Source organism: Salmo trutta, chromosome 15, assembly GCF_901001165.1.
Source record: "Salmo trutta chromosome 15, fSalTru1.1, whole genome shotgun sequence".
Taxonomy (NCBI): domain Eukaryota; kingdom Metazoa; phylum Chordata; class Actinopteri; order Salmoniformes; family Salmonidae; genus Salmo; species Salmo trutta.
Window position 1 is genome coordinate 55,382,391 of NC_042971.1, and position 17,302 is coordinate 55,399,692.

Here is a 17,302-nt window from a genome sequence, read left to right on the forward strand (position 1 = left end):
GGCCTGCACAGAGCACTGACCTCAACCCCATCGAACACCTTTGGGATGAATTGGAACGACGACTGCGAGCCAGGCCTAATCGCCCAACATCAGTGACGAACCTCACTAACGCTCTTAAGGCTGAATGGAAGCAAGTCCCCACAGCAATATTCCAACATCTAGTGGAAAGCCTTCCCAGAAGAGTGGAGACTGTTATCGCAGAAAAAGGGGGACCAACTCCATATTAAAACCCATGATTTTGGAATGAAATGTTAGATGAGCAGCTGTCCACATACTTTTGGTCATGTAGTGTAGATTTTTAATGAGATCACCAAGTTGAATAAAGGAGACATTCAAAAACATGGAGGTGACCTTCTCCCCTGAGTGACAGGGGAGAAGTTAAGAAAGAATAGTTGTGTCGTTTTAACCACCAGTTGACGTTTTGAACAGTAGAGTGTTGAGAAACATTATTGTGGGAGTTCCAATTTCCGCTGATTCTATCACTGTTTTGTCAGGCCTCGCAAAACACAAAGGCCCAAATATGGACATACTTGGTATACTGCAATTCGCTCTTAGGACTTATTTAATTGAATTATTTAGATATCTTTCTGAGATCTGACTCAATATGAATCTCCACAGCTACGTGTCGTGGGATGATTTCAATTGCATACTCCTCGTCTCCTTCACAAAAACCCATTGGATGAGAAAGCCAGAGGTTCCGCTCCATTGACCTTCTCTAATGGGTTTTGAGGAGACGAAGAGGCGAGAGGAGTATGCAATTGAGATCTTTCCCCTGCCACACTAAGCAGAAACAGGAAGAGATTTTCACTTTAAAAGAGCAAAAAACCCATCTCAATGAGCTTGCCAGACAAGCTGAACACTTTGTGTCCATATTGGATGTAAGTACAACACCCATTCTATCAACCAATAGATTGCACAAGATTTGCTCATATTATTAGCATGTCAGGTTCCTGTGCACCCCCACTCATTTGTTCCTCAATTGTATGGGGAAAAAACAATAGAACACTTGGAGTAGGAAGTGAGTTTTTACAAGGAAGTGTTTCAAAACATAATTTATGAGTGTGTTTGACCTCTCCATGATGTCAATTGTCACTTACAGAATATTCTCAATCAGTGAATGCTTCATACAACCTTAAACTGCCCTTTATTCGATTTTCTTATCAAGATCTGTGTGCAATCATCAACCAGAAACTAGCCTGAGTAACACAATGTAGTGTTCAAGTACAGACCAATCAGATTATTATCGACCACAACAGGAAACAACTAGGTTCTACAAAGATACAGAATAATGTGTTAATTAAGTGACTGACAAACATATTTATTGATCAACAACAAATATTTAAATTATTAAAGTTATTTTGCCTTTATCACACAACTTTAAAACGTTTAGATCACGTACCTATATTGTTGTAATATTCATGTTATTAATCAACAAATAAAAGTAACCCTCTTATATTGAAAAGTTGCAAAATGCTTTGGAATGTCTGGTGTCCCAAATGTTAATAACTTATAAAGTGATTACTTTTATTTTTGCTTTAATTACATTTCCTGGTTTAGACTGTAGAAAACGAAGTATATTCATACATTCTGGAACCTATTTACATATATTGAGCTATGACACGTCATCTTACTGTTTATAACACAGCTACAAAACCACAATGGTGACACAGTCAAACATGCTCTACTAACGTCAGCATTGCTGATATTTTGGTAGTTGGTTTGTCAGGTGTCACTGTTGAATGACCACGAATGCACAGAGTCCACTCTTTATATCCACCAATGAAGGAATCCCCACTCAGCCATCTGTGTAAATCCACCAGGCAGTCAATATCCACGGAAACTGGAAACAAAGAGTTAAGAAACAAATAAACCCATGGTTTTAGTCAGGCTCAAACTTATTGTGATAACAATGGTCATTTGACTAAAGCTGTAATACTGAAGAATAAAGTACTTACCTCTGAATATATGTTCTAGTATTGTAGAGCACTGTAGCCTGGATCTACAGTTGAGTAGATCACATCACCTACAGCAGAGGAATTCAAAGCACAAATAAAACAGACAAACAGTGGCTTGTCATTAAAAAGGAAATAAAATAACAGTTTATCAATATATTAAATGATGGATCATATCTGACAACTGTCATAATATCTATCTGTATATCTCTGGAGTTTTTTAACATGTACCTTCGGTATTGTTTGGATTAGGCAATGGTCCTCTCCTGATTTTCACAAAACAGACAAAATAGAAATCGACATCACATAATGAGAATTATGAAAAACATGATTTTTGTGGCAAGGTGAAGATCCTCATCTGCTGTGTGGGTCGTTCCTCTCTCAGGGTGAAACAATATTCAGCAACTCTTGGTTTGCTTGAAAAATAACTTTATTGATAAAACCTCTCTCACCCGGTGATAGGAGGAACCGTTCGGGAGAATGATGGTCCTACGGGGACCCTCTGACCGCTGTAGAAGTTCTCATACAGAACAGGAGCTGAGGAGTGAGGACAGAGCAGGCCAGGGGGTGAGGACAGAGCAGACCAGGGGGTGAGGACAGAGCAGACCAGGGGTTGAGGAGTGAGGACAGAGCAGGACCAGGGGGTGAGGACAGAACAGGCCAGGGGGTGAGGACAGAGCAGACCAGGGGTTGAGGGTTGAGGACAGAACAGGCCAGGGGGTGAGGGTTGAGGACAGAGCAGGCCAGGGGGTGAGGACAGAGCAGACCAGGGGTTGAGGACAGAGCAGGCCAGGGGGTGAGGGTTGAGGACAGAGCAGGCCAGGGTGTGAGGACAGAGCAGGGGATGAGAGGTGAGGACAGAGCAGGCCAGGGGATGAGGGTTGAGGACAGAGCAGGCCAGGGGGTGAGGGTTGAGGACAGAGCAGGCCAGGGGGTGAGGACAGAGCAGGCCAGGGGGTGAGGACAGAGCAGGCCAGGGGGTGAGGGTTGAGGGTTGAGGACAGAGCAGGCCAGGGTGTGAGGACAGAGCAGGTCAGGGGGTGAGACAGAGCAGGACCAGGGGGTGAGGGTTGAGGACAGAGCAGGGCCTGGGGGTGAGACAGACTAGGCCCAGGGGGTGAGGACAGAGCAGGCCAGGGAGAGAGAGGTGAGGGATGAGGACAGAGCAGGGGATGAGGGGTGAGAACAGAGCAGGCCAGGGAGCGAGGGGTAAGGACAGAGCAGGCCAGGGAGCGAGGGGTAAGGACAGAGCAGGCCAGGGGGAGAGGACAGAGCAGGCCAGGGAGTGAGGACAGAGCAGGCCAGGGAGTGAGGACAGAGCAGGCCAGGGAGTGAGGACAGAGCAGGCCAGGGAGTGAGGACAAAGCAGTACAGGGAGTGAGGACAAAGCAGGACAGGGAGTGAGAGGTGAAGGGTGAGGACAAAGCAGGACAGGGAGTGAGAGGTGAGGACAGAGCAGGGGATGAGGGGTGAGGACAGAGCAGGCCAGGGGGTGAGGACAGAGCAGACCAGGGGGTGAGGACAGAGCAGGCCAGGGAGTGAGGGTTGAGGATAGAGGATAGAGCAGGCCAGGGGGTGAGGGTTGAGGATAGAGGATAGAGCAGGCCAGGGAGTGAGGGTTGAGGATAGAGGATAGAGCAGGCCAGGGAGTGAGGGTTGAGGATAGAGGATAGAGCAGGCCAGGGAGCGAGGGGTAAGGACAGAGCAGGCCAGGGGGTGAGGACAGAGCAGGCCAGGGGGTGAGGACAGAGCAGACCAGGGGTTGAGGACAGAGCAGACCAGGGGTTGAGGACAGAGCAGACCAGGGGTTGAGGACAGAGCAGGCCAGGGGGTGAGGGTTGAGGACAGAGCAGGGCCAGGGGGTGAGGGTTGAGGACAGAACAGGCCAGGGGGTGAGGGTTGAGGACAGAGCAGGGCCAGGGGGTGAGACAGAGCATGCCCAGGGGGTGAGGACAGAGCAGGCCAGGGGGTGAGGACAGAGCAGGCCTGGGGTTGAGGGGTGAGGACAGAGCAGGGGATGAGGGGTGAGGACAGAGCAGGCCAGGGGGTGAGGACAGAGCAGGCCAGGGAGTGAGGACAAAGCAGTACAGGGAGTGAGGACAAAGCAGTACAGGGAGTGAGGACAAAGCAGGACAGGGAGTGAGGACAAAGCAGGACAGGGAGTGAGAGGTGAGGGGTGAGGACAGAGCAGGCCAGGTAGTGAGGACAGAGCAGGCCAGGGAGTGAGGACAAAGCAGGACAGGGAGTGAGAGGTGAAGGGTGAGGACAAAGCAGGACAGGGAGTGAGAGGTGAGGGGTGAGGACAGAGCAGGGGATGAGGGGTGTGGACAGAGCAGGCCAGGGGGTGAGGACAGAGCAGGCCAGGGGGTGAGGACAGAGCAGACCAGGGGGTGAGGTCAGAGCAGGCCAGGGAGTGAGGGGTGAGGATAGAGGATAGAGCAGGCCAGGGAGTGAGGGATGATGACAGAGCAGGCCACGGGGTAAGGACAGAGCAGGCCCAGGGGGTGAGGACAGAGCAGGCCAGGGGGTGAGGTGTGAGGACAGAGCGTGAGGGGTGAGGACAGAGCAGGCCAGGGGGTGACGAAGGTACAACTACAATACACAACTAGATAGACTGTCAGGGAGGGGGACCCGGACACACCAAAATTAGGACAACATTTATGTCATCAAGGATGACACTAAAAAGTCAGTTTGATTTTCATTGTGGTCCTTAGAGGACCTATAATGTATTGTATGTGTCTGTTGTCAAAGGTGATCTGTGAAGAGTGAGAACTGTACCAGGTGGTTTGTCCCCAGTCCGTCTGAGGTTCACAAAGTGTTCTATATCCTCCTGTATGTCACACTGTTCAAGAGACTTCCTCACTTCCTCATGAAGCTGAACCCATAGACACACACAGAAACACACAGACGGACGAGTTAGAAACACAAAGCAATACGGAAGGTCACTTACAGCCACAATCCTTCATTTGCTATATTCTTAGAGAATCAATGGGTATCATTAATACAAATGCAATACCAGTAAGTAATATTGCAGATTTCACATTGATGAGTCCCTAGAAGCATTTTACCTCATCGCTGGTGACACACTGCTGGGAGAGCTGGTTGAGGTGAGTCCACACCATGTTCCTTAGAGTATTGATCCTCTCCACTTCCTGCTTCTCAAATACCTGGATGTAACAGAGCACTATATTATATATACCAATAATACAACCTATAGCTGACAAACAAATAACTGGATGTAAATTATATATACCAATACTACAACATATAGCTAACAAACAAATACCTGGATGTAGTCAAACTATTACACATACTACACCAGTAATACAGTATGTAACTAACAAAGAAACGAAATATCATCATGCTTTCTGGCCCTTACCTCACATGCTTTAACGTGTTCTTTCTGCCAGTCCTCCCTGGTTTTTCCCAGCACAGACACGTTGTGCATGTATAGCCTGTCTGGGATTCAAATCAGAGACCATGTATAGAGGCAGATTTTAGATGATATTTAGACTAAATTGTGGTTTTCCTGTTGATGGTTGCTAAGAGACCAAAGGAGAATATGTTGTCATTGTTACCAGCTTCTTCTGCATTCTGCTTTGCTTGCTGTGTTTTTGCCAATAGCTGAAAGATAAAGAAGAAAAAAAATCACTGATTCTGTACTTTATTCAACTCTTTCATGTGTTCAGGTATTACTTTCAATGCAATGCTGCATATAGGAGTGAAAGCACATGTCTGATTTGTAAATGTCCTGTTCATAAACAGTGTACAAGCTAGATAGCCTTGTTCTTCCTGTGGTCAGTGTAGGCCTAATGTTTGTGGTCTGATTCCTGTGCTCAAAGTAGGTATGCTATTTCCTTTGAAAAGATTCCCATGGCTCACTCACATCATTTATTGTCACTAGTGCTTTCTGATGTATCTTTTTTTATCAACAAATACAGTGAATACGTGATTGATGAGGAGATAAAGGAGATGGACATAGAATGGAAATTGTTGCTGTCTGGGTTTGAACCCATGGCTGCAGGGGAAATGTGTGGTCCGGGGGCAGCAGCACTACCACTAGACCCCCCCAACCCCCACAGTCTCTCAGAATACTCACCTTTTCCTGCTGCTTGACATTGCTGGTGCTGGCGTTTCGGTTCATGTTCTGTTCTGCTTCCTCTTTGTCTCGACACTTCTGCTCATATGTCTTCTTTGACTGTGGTTAACGACATGGACAGGAAGGGAGGGGTTGGTGGGGGGGTAATGGTAGGAAATAACTGATAATATAGTTTACTGACTCTACTAGACTCTATACTGTCTTCACATAACATAAAAGTCTCTAAATAAAACATGAAGCCCATGCATTTGAATTCAACTACCACAACCTGCATTTTTCAACACTCGGAGGTCATTCCACTGTGTATAAAATGCCTGATGTTTCAGTAGCAGTTGGCATGACAATGTGGCACAACATGCCCAGCCCTAACAGTACCGCTTTGTCTGACCAATGAAAAACGGCAGGCATTTGGGATCAAAATCAAATCAGGAAAAGTATTTAGAAAGAGACAGAGTTGGAGTGCTGATCTCTTCCAGGACCAGGCCCAAACCCCCATGATTCGTAAGAAGAGGAGATGCCGCTACAGGGGTCGGTGAGCCAGATGCATTCAGCATTCAACACCATAGTGCCCTCCAAGCTCATTACTAAGCTAAGGACCATGGGACTGAACACCTCTGCAACTGGATTCTGGACTTCCTGAGGGGCCACCACCAGGTGGTGAGGGTAGGCAATAACACATCCGACATGCTGACCCTCAATAAAGGGGTCCTTCAGGGGTGCGTGCTTAGTCCCCTCCTGTCCTCCCTGTTCACCCACGACTGTGTGTCCATGAACAACTCTCACACCATCATTAAGTTTGCCAACGACGGTGGTAGGCCTGATCCTCAACAACAATGAGACAGCCTATAGGGAGGAGGTCAGAGACCTGATAGTGTGGTGCCAGGACAACAACATCTCCCTCAATGTGAGCAAGACAAAGGAGCTGATCGTGGACTAAAGGAAAGGTAGGGCCAAGCACGCTCCCATTCACATCGACGGGGCTGCAGTGGAGAAGGTCGAGAGCTTCAAGTTCCTTGGTATCCACATCACTAAGGACCTATGTTGGTCCAAGCAGAACAACACAGTTGTGACGACAACGCCTATTCCCCCTCAGGATTGCTGAATTTTTTTTCCATGGGTCCTCAGACCCTCCAAAGGTTCTACAGCTGCACCATCGAGAGCATCCTGCTGGTAGCATCACCGCTTGGTATGGCAACTGCTTGGCATCTGACCGCAAGGCGTACATCCCTGGGGTCGAGCTGCCTGCCATCCAGGACCTCTAAACCAGGCGGTGTCAGAGGAAGGCCACCCAAGTCATAGACTGTTCTCTCTGCTTTCACATGGCAAGTGGTACAGGAACGCCAAGTCATACGTCAAACCAATTGAGATGGTTTGGGATGAGATGGACCACAAAGTGAAGGAAAAACAGCCAGCACGTGTGTGGGAACTCCTTCAAGACTTTTGAAAAGCATTCCAGGTGAAGTTGGTTGAGAGAATGCCAAGAGTGTGCAAAGCTGTCATCAAGGCAAAGGGTGGCTACTTTGAAGAATCTCAAATATAAAATCTATTTTGATTTGTTTAACACCTTTTTGGTTACTACATGATTCCATGTGTTATTTAATAGTGTTGATGTCTTAACTATCATTCTGCAATGTAGAAAATAGTAAAAAAGAAAGAAAAACCCTTGAATGAGTATAGTGCTTTGCAAAAGTATTCACCCCCTTGGTGTTTTTCGTATTTTCTTTTATTACAACCTCTAATTTAAATGGATTTCATGTACTGGACATACAAAATAAAGTCCAAATTAGTGAAGTGAAAAAAATTACTTGTTTCAAAAAATATTCAAATATTTTTAAAAAATGAAGTGGTGCGTGCATATGTATTCACCCCTTTTGCTACGAAGCCCCTAATAAAGATCTGGTGCAACAAATTACCTTCATAAGATACATAATTAGTTAAATAAAGTCCACCTGTGTGCAATCCAAGTGTCACATGATCTGTCACATGATCTCAGTATATATACACACAGCTGTTCTGAAAGGCCCCAGAGTCTGCAACACCACTAAGCAAGGGGCACCACCAAGCAAGCGGCACTATGAAGACCAAGGAGCTCTCCACACAGGTCAGGGACAAAGTTGTGGAGAAGTACAGATCAGGGTTGGGTTATAAAAAAATATCTGAAACTTTGAACATCCCACAGAGCACCATTAAATCCATTATTAAAAAATGGAAAGAATATGGCACCACAACAAACCTGCCAAGCGAGGGCCAGCCCACCAAAACTCACGGACCAGGCAAGGAGGACATTAATCAGAGAGGTAACAAAGAGACCAAAGATAACCCTGAAGGAGCTGCAAAGCTCCACAGCGGAGATTGGAGTATCTGTCCATAGGACCACTTTAAGCCGTACACGCCACAGAGCTGGGCTTGACGGAAGAGAGGCCAGAAAAAAGCCATTGCTTAAAGAAAAAAATAAGCAAACACGTTTGGTGTTCACCAAAAGGCATGTGGGAGACTCCTCAAACATATGGAAGAAGGTACTCTGGTCAGATGAGACTAAAATTGAGCTCTTTGGCCATCAAGGAAAAACGCTATGTCTGGCGCAAACCCAACACTTATCACCCAGAGAACACCATCCCCACAGTGAAGCATGGTAGTGGCAGCATCATGCTGTGAGGATGTTTTTCATTGGCAGGGATTGGGAAACTGGTCAGAATTGAAGGAATGATGGATGGTGCCAAATACAGGGAAATTCTTGAGGGAAACCTGTTCCATTCTTCCAGAGATTTGAGACTGGGACGGAGGTTCACCTTCCAGCAGGACAATGACCCTAAGCATACTGCTAAAGCAACACTCGAGTGGTTTAAGGGGAAGCATTTAAATGTCTTGGAATGGCCTAGTCAAAGCCCAGACCTCAATCCAATTGAGAATCTGTGGTATGACTTAAATATTGCTGTACACCAGCGGAACCCATCCAACTTGAAGGAGCTGGAGCAGTTTTGCCTTGAAGAATGGACAAAAATCCCAGTGGCTAGGTGTGCCAAGCTTATAGAGACATACCCCAAAAGACTTGCAGCTGTAATTGCTGAAAAAAGTGTCTCTACAAAGTACGGACTTTGGGGGGGTGAATAGTTATGCACACTCAAGTTCTGTTTTTTTTTGTCTTATTTCTTGTTTGTTTCACAAAACAAATTGCATCTTCAAAGTGGTAGGCATGTTGTTTAAATCAAATGATACAAACCCCCAAAAAATCTATTTTAATTCCAGGTTGTAAGGCAACAAAATAGGAAAAATGCCAAGGGGGTGAATACTTTCGCAAGCCACTGTAGATGTATCCAAACTTTTGACTGGTACTTGACATATTACCTCAATTACCCCATACCCCAGCACATTGACTCGGTACCGGTACCCCCTGTATATAGCCTCATTACTGTTATTATGTTACTATTTTTCCCTTTAGATTATTTAGCAAATATTTCTTACTTACTTTTTTATTACTCTGCATTGTTGGTTAAGGGCTCGTAAGTAAGCATTTCACTGTAAGGTCTACACATATTGTATTCAACATGTGACAAATCAAATCTGATTTGATCTCATTCATCATAATCTAAAATGTGAATATGGGCCCTGGACTAACTCCAGCGCTCTCTGAGTGGAACTGCACAAAGCACAACTTGTGTTTACTAGTAACCTTTGCCCTGTGGCCCTGCAGGATAGAAGGGAATAATAAGGAAAACAGAAGGAACATTTGTTTTTATAGCTATTGTTATTCCCAGAACCCGATACAGTTGTAGGACCTTAATTTGATCACTCTTCTGTTGCTGAGATTTTTCCTACACCCAAGGAAATGCAGATGACCTTCATAATTTACATACATTCACTGAAAACCCACACTAACACACAGTTATATTAACAGTATTGCACTTTTCATGAAGACTACTTTTAGCCAGCTGAAAGCCTAACCACTGATCAAGCAACATTATGTGGCTGCAGGATTATTTTTCTGTGACAAGAGGTCAAATTAAGATCCTTCATCTGTATGGAACAGACTTTATTGTCATAATGTTTTACAAACCAAATGTAGTCTAAATAGACCATACTAGAAAAGGGACCTGCTCAGTGATCTGCTCTTTGTAGGCTACATAATATGTATGTAATTTACAGTAACTTCCCATTTAATAGAGGTGCCCCAGTACATATAATGAAACTCTCCATTTATTTGAGAGGTTCCTCCATTCTTCACTCCCCATGGCTGTTGATGAACTTCCCTCTTCTCAGATGAAGTATTACTTAAATTACAAGACTGCTTCATGTTTTGGTAGCATGATGACTGAAACCAGACATGCCTTTAGAGAACAGATGATCAATTCAGGATTACTTAGTTCAGGGATGATAACTGCTGGTTTGACAAAAAAAATGTAGGAAAGTTCTCCAGTTTACCTCCATGGTTTTCTTGAACTGCATGGCCCTCTGTTTGTGTAGGGAATCCATCTGTTGTTCTACCTGTGAAGAAGAGGTGGCAAATATATTATATTAAAGCAAAGAAGATAGAGATGATATATCCATGATTTGCACCCCGATAATTATCACATTTGTGCAGGGCGATTAGGATTAAGATCACAAGGTCCAACTGAAATCTGACTTCCCATCCCGCCCGAAAGACACACAGAGGTTTCAGGTTTCCGTCAGACATGGTATTCGAACTGGCAACCCTCTGGTTGGTGGCTCGCCTCGCTACATAAGTTGATATAAGCGGTTGATAAGCAATTGATCACTATAACTGCATTCACTATTAAGCAAAGTGCACTGTATTAGCAATGTATAAGGTCTATTAGTAATTAAAGGTCGTATGAATTCCTACATTTGTCGTTTTTTAAGAAATTGGTTGGTTTCTAATGTACCTTTTTTCTTGCCTCTTTCTGTCTCTCTCTGAAGTCCTCCAGTTTTTTGGCCTCGTCCCGCATTGTTTGTGCCAGTTGTAGGTGTGATAAACTCACATGTTCAGTTTCTATGTTGTAAAGGAGGGTTTTGAGAGAGTTAGTAAATTACATGAACACACACACACACTCAAACTCACTCACTCACACATGGAAATAGAAAGATTTGAGCTTAGTCATCAACATACATCAGAAACATTTGTTGTGACAGCAAAACACTTACGCAGTTTGAACATGTCTAGCGATCTCTTCAGTGTGCTAAATAATGAAACAAACAAACACCAGCTTTATGAAAAGTAATGCATGCAGTACAACCTATGCTGTTAAAATTTAAGCGTTTTGTAACACTACAACTAGTGGCAACTGAGCTGCCACCAACGTTAAGGAGACAAAACCTTGACTTTGCTAGAGTGTTGAAACATATCATTCTGAGATTTTCCGAAACATTACATGGTGTTGTAACACCACATAATCAAGAGTTGTGCAACACCTTACCAGAGATTGGGAGCGCTACAGGGAAATTATAAAAACACTATTTTCTTGTTTCGAGTCCTGTTTAGTGCAGAAATAGATTCCTTCTCTTTTGGTGCTGTTTCCTCCCTCTAAAGCTCCTAAACACTAATGATGGTGTTTCGAATCCTTTCTAGTGCAGAATGCATTCCCTGCTCTTATACGGTGTGTGTTGATAAACTCGTCTTTGGTCATTTCAGAATGTCAAATGTAGAGTATTATTCACAAACAAAGAACACCAGAAAATATAGTTTTGTGAAAATACAAACTAATAAGATTGTCTAGGATAATAATTAAAACAAGCACAATTAATCATATGTACAAGCTTCAAATGCTTTATCTTTTCTTTGCAAATTATCCAATGACAAAACATTAACAGGTCTTTCACATTTTTATATTGATAAAGTAAGACAGTTCCAAGATCTGTAAAGTATTTATAATATTCATATTCTTCCAAATCAAGGGTATATGACATCATATTCAGATATGTTTATATACTGTATACATTCTATTCAGATAGATTGAGTCACAGTACACTTGAGTTAGATGATATGATTGACAATTGACAGTTCAGTTGGCATTAATCTGTGATCCTTGTCTTGATTGGTTGTGATTAGGATTGACCAGCCAGTGGGAAACGTAGTACGTACGTATGTATGTATGTATGTATGTATGTATGTATGTATGTACAGTACCAGTCAAAAGTTTAGACACACCTACTCATTTAAGGGTTTTTCTTTATTTTTACTATTTTCTACATTGTAGAATAATAGTGAAGACATCAAAACTATGAAATAACACATATGGAATCATGTAGTAACCAAAAAAGTGTTAAACAAATCAAAATAGATTTTATATTTCAGATTCTTCAAAGCAGCCACCCTTTGCCTTGATGACAGCTGTAACGCCCTGGCCACAGAGAGGGTTTTTTGTTCTCTATTTTTGGTTAGGCCAGGGTGTGACATGGGTGGGCGTTCTAGGTTTCTTTTTCTATGTTGGTGGTTTTCTTTGTTTCGGCCGTGTATGGCTCTCAATCAGGAACAGGTGTAGATCGTTGTTGCTGATTGAGAGTCATACATAGGCAGCCTGTTTTTCCTTTGGGGTTTGTGGGTGAATGTTTTCTGTTTAGTTTGTATCCTGACAGAACTGTGGCTGGTCGTTTTTGGTTTCGTTTTGTATAGTGTTCATTTGGTCATTAAACCTTACAAGATGAACACATCCTCCGCTGCACCTTGGTCTCATTCCGACGACAACCGTTACAACAGCTTTGCACACTCTTGGCATTCTCTCAACCAGCCGCATGAGGTAGTCACCTGGAATGCATTTCAATTAACAGGTGTGCCTTCTTAAAAGTTCATTTGTGGAATTTCTTTCCTTCTTAATGCATTTGAGCCAATCAGTTGTGTTATGACAAGATAGGGTTGGTATACAAAAGATAGCCATATTTTGGCAAAAGACCAAGTCCATATTATGGCAAGGACAGCTCAAATAAACAAAGAGAAATGGCAGTCCCTCATTACTTTAAGACATGAAGGTCAGTCAATCCGGAAAATGTCAAGAACTTTGAAAGTTTCTTTGAGTGCAGTCACAAAAACCATCAAGCGCTATGATGAAACTGGCTCTTGTGAGGGCCGCCACAAAGGAAAGGAAGACCCAGAGTTACCTCTGCTGCAGAGGATACGTTCATTAGAGTTACCAGCCTCAGAAATTACAGCCAAAATAAATGTAACAGACACATCTCAACATCGACTATTCAGAGGAGACTGCGTGAATCAGGCCTTCATGGTCAAATTTCTGTATATAAACCACTACTAAAGGACACCAATAAGAAGAAGAAGAGACTTGCTTGGGCCAAGAAACACGAGCAATGGACATTAGACCGGTGGAAATCTGTCCTTCATCTGATTAGTCCAAATTTGAGATTTTTGGTTCCAACCACCATGTCTTTATGAGACGCCGAGTAGGTGAATGGATGATCTCCGCATGTGTGGTTCCCACCGGGAAGCATGGAGGAGGAGGTGTGATGGTGTGGGGGTGCTTTGTTGGTGACACTGTCGTGATTTATTTAGAATTCAAGGCACACTTAACCAGCAATTCAATCTAATAACAGTAACGCACTAATAACACTAATGCCTTAATGCATACTTGTATCTCTATGTGTAGTGCTGCATGGGCCATTGAGCCACTGCAGATACCATCTTTCTACCATCTTTCTACATGCGAAACAAAACGGTTTTGTCAACGTCAGACAGTGCTATCAGTGGCTAGATTCACAGCATTCTAGTGTGCCATCTGAAGGCTGTGTACCAGACAATATCAACAACTCTATATACGTTTATATTTCCTTGTCTTGCTTGAGACAGACTGGCACCCAGGCAATCAGAAGGCTATTAAATATGTGATGGCTTTTAACAAAGCCCATCGGGGGTACTGGCCATCTGGTATTTTGGGCAAATGCCAGATGGGCTGGTCAATTTGTTGCCTAGTGGGCCTGTCTACCTTGGGTTTTTGATTTCAAAATTATCATTATCTGGCTAATAAGGGGGGCCTCAAAAAAAAAAAAAAAAAATTAGTAATGTGGGGACCTCAAGGGGAAAAAAATATGCAGGTGTGAGGGCCTCAATGAAAACATTTTACCGGTGGGTTAGAAATGCCAAGGCCGATTTTTGGTCCCAGTCCGCACCTGAAGCCCATTACAAGTTTATCTATCTTCAATAGCAGGGCTTTCAAATAATTTTTGTATACATTTTTACAGTCCCTGACTGATGGCAAGCAATGTCTACTCAAGAATGAATAACATCAGCAACAGGAATATTGACTTACTTCATCTCATTGTGCCCACACACCTTCTTGGAGAGACCCAGTAGCTCTTTGGCATACTTCTCCTCTATGGATGCTCTGAAAGATAACCAAACACATCTCTTCATATGTGCATTCAACAAGGTATACAGTTAACAAACATTAGCTACAGTATGTGCATGAGAGAACATTAGGCAAGAGCATGAGGATGAGGATCTGCACCACAGAGGGGGAAGTCCACAGTGTCCATGAGATTAAAAAAAGATAAAGAAATTGAATGCCATTTTGAAGTTATCTTAAAGGAACTAACACATGCAAAATCACACTTTATATCTTTCAATATAACAGTGTTATTATGGAGTTGTTTCCTTGTGCGTGACTGATTGCACAGTCTGTATTGTGCTTGGATTAATCATTAAACAGTACAGTCCAGAGAGGAGGGAGCAACAAAAAAATCTAAAGTATTAAACATAATAAAGATTCATAATAAGAAGTTTGATCAAGTATGCTGTATCAGTTGGTCAGGAATTTAGATTGGTAGGAAAAATCTCCACATTCAAAATCATGAGGTGTATACACAGTAAATATGAAGTAGGACAAGAGCTAAAGACAAATATGTAAACTATAGTCTACACACTGTATTAAATTAACACTGACACCATTCTAGACTATTGGATAATAGTGTCATTTCTGTCCAAAATGAGGAAATAGCAGATAAAACAGATGAACCACTCGTTTTTACTGTAAGTGCACTTAGTGACACCAGAAACAGGAAACACCGCAGCAGTGTTTGTTGAACACCAACAACCATTCACAGTACGCTTTTCCCAGATATAGAATGATTCATCTTTCTGCGCCCACATGATCTAAAGCATGGTGGAAAATAAATGATGACTGACTTTCTTACTTCTGTATCGTGGAACAAAGCACTCATGCCCTTTGAAAAGGTCAGTCCACAACAAAACATTACTGATATTCATTTAAAATAAACATAGACACAACAACAACAACATAGCAGCAGAACCTGTGGGCGCTGTCACCTAGACAGAATAACAGCATCCATAAAGTTGTTTCAGAGCATATTCTCTGTAGTAGTCTGAGGATTCAATGAATGGTTTCTATTGGATGATATCTCACATGGTTTCTCACCTGGCTTTCATGAAGTCTTCTATCTCCTTGCATGTCCTCTTACCATCGTTGAGATGCTGGATGATACAGTCATAACCCCCGGTACTGGTTAGCTCCCCGTTCTGGCAACATTGGGGAAGATGGAATAACAATAAGTAATCAAATCATAGCACATCATGGAGGGTCTCTCACACCCTCCCAGTACTGGTCTATCAAAATCCTATACTCCTCGCTGCATTGGCTTTTAACAGTCCATCAAAAAGGAAATAACTCATTACAACATTACTGACAGAGAGAAGACCCCCAAGGGCTAAAACCAAAATAATCCTAAATGTAACAGCTTCCCAATGGGCTTTAGCACCCAATACATCAGACTACGGAAACAATAAAGCTAACAGCAATGAAGCAATATAAGTATTTCGTGAGCATGAATAAATATGTGTTTGGGATGATAAACTGCAGTTGAAGTGCCCTGTAATGTATGTCTGCATGAGATAATGACATATAATCATTTTAACCACGTGATGAAAGAGGTATACAGTAGGCCTACACTGCAGGGGTAGGTATACTCCTGAGCCATGCCAATCATCTGCACATATTACAAGGTGTTCAAAAGGACCAGAACTACACTCCTGGGTTAGAGACGTGCTAATAAAACAGCCAGTCCATGCAGTGTGTAATATTCTGAATAAATCAATGACCTAACAAACATCACTAGACTTGTTAAATAAATAATGGTGTATGCTCCTTGTGTTTACAACTTGTTAATACTTCAAAATCTGATTTCGATCTCTAAAAACAAATAGTTCTGCAAGCACAGTTAATGGGGGTTAAGCTCAGATGACACACAACGCAAATACAAACATTTGCACTTACCCAAAAGTAATCCTTAAAGTGAAGTTCTCTCATTGTAGACAAGAATAGCGGCAGTACAACTCTTGTAATTCCACTGGTTTTTGCGATGCTTATACTGTGTTAGTGACTGATGGACATCCCATTGGATTGTTGCGTTTATGACTCCGCTCATATCTCAATGGAGCGCTAAATATTCTTTGCTGGGTCCTAACGACCGACGAGATACAGCAGAGAGAGAGAGAGAGAGAGAGAGCGAGAGCGCAAGAGCGAGAGAGAGGGGCCACTTGGTGGTCACAAGCGGAACAGCAGGAGAGAAGAAAGGATATCTTTGAATCTATTGGCTCTTGGTTCCTCTTTTATCTGTATTTATGCCCTTCTCTTGTAAATATGCTTTTATTGGTGAAATCAGGTTATATCTGGAGAACAGTTAAAAATCCCTGCTGCCAAGGCAACAGCTTCTCTCCGTCAAATCAAATCAAATTGTATTGGTCACATACACATGGTTAGCAGATGTTATTCCAAGTGTAGTGAAATGCTTGTGCTTCTAGTTCCGACAGTGCAGCAATATCTAACAAGTCATCTGTATACCCGTCGCAAGACCCACTGGTTGATGCTTATTTATAAAACCCTCTTAGGCCTCACTCCCCCCTATCTGATATATCTACTGCAACCCTCGTCCTCCACATACAACACCTGTTCTGCCAGTCACATTCTTTTAAAGGCCCCCAAAGCACACACATCCCTGGGTTGCTCCTCTTTTCAGTTCGCTGCAGCTAGCGACTGGAACGAGCTGCAACAAACACTCAAACTGGACAGTTTTACCTCAATCTCTTAATTCCAAGACATGGACACTCTTACTGACAGTTGTGGCTGCTTTGCGTGACGTATTGTTGTCTCTACCTTCTTGCCCTTTGTGCTGTTGTCTGTGCCCAATAATGTTTGTACAATGTTTTGTGCTCCTACTATGTTGTGTTGCTACCATGCTGTGTTGTAATGTGTTGCTGCCTTGTTGTGTTGTTGTCTTAGGTCTCTCTTCATGTAGT

The 17,302-nt window shown here is 43.1% G+C and overlaps 1 protein-coding gene across 1 annotated transcript; it reads right to left on the minus strand.

Moving 5' to 3' along the window:
- Positions 1-1,037: 1,037 nt before the first annotated feature.
- On the minus strand, positions 1,038-16,434 carry pstpip2 (proline-serine-threonine phosphatase interacting protein 2). The gene is made up of 15 exons (XM_029692203.1): positions 16,281-16,434; positions 15,426-15,526; positions 14,301-14,375; positions 11,191-11,225; positions 10,932-11,038; positions 10,471-10,533; positions 6,052-6,150; positions 5,531-5,576; positions 5,332-5,411; positions 5,021-5,119; positions 4,731-4,827; positions 2,405-2,489; positions 2,184-2,218; positions 1,956-2,023; positions 1,038-1,840 (listed from the first exon to the last, which is right to left on the minus strand). Exons 1-14 carry the CDS (start codon positions 16,311-16,313, stop codon positions 1,971-1,973), a joined length of 1,008 nt encoding a protein of 335 aa, XP_029548063.1. The 5' UTR covers positions 16,314-16,434; the 3' UTR covers positions 1,038-1,840; positions 1,956-1,970.
- Positions 16,435-17,302: the final 868 nt, after the last annotated feature.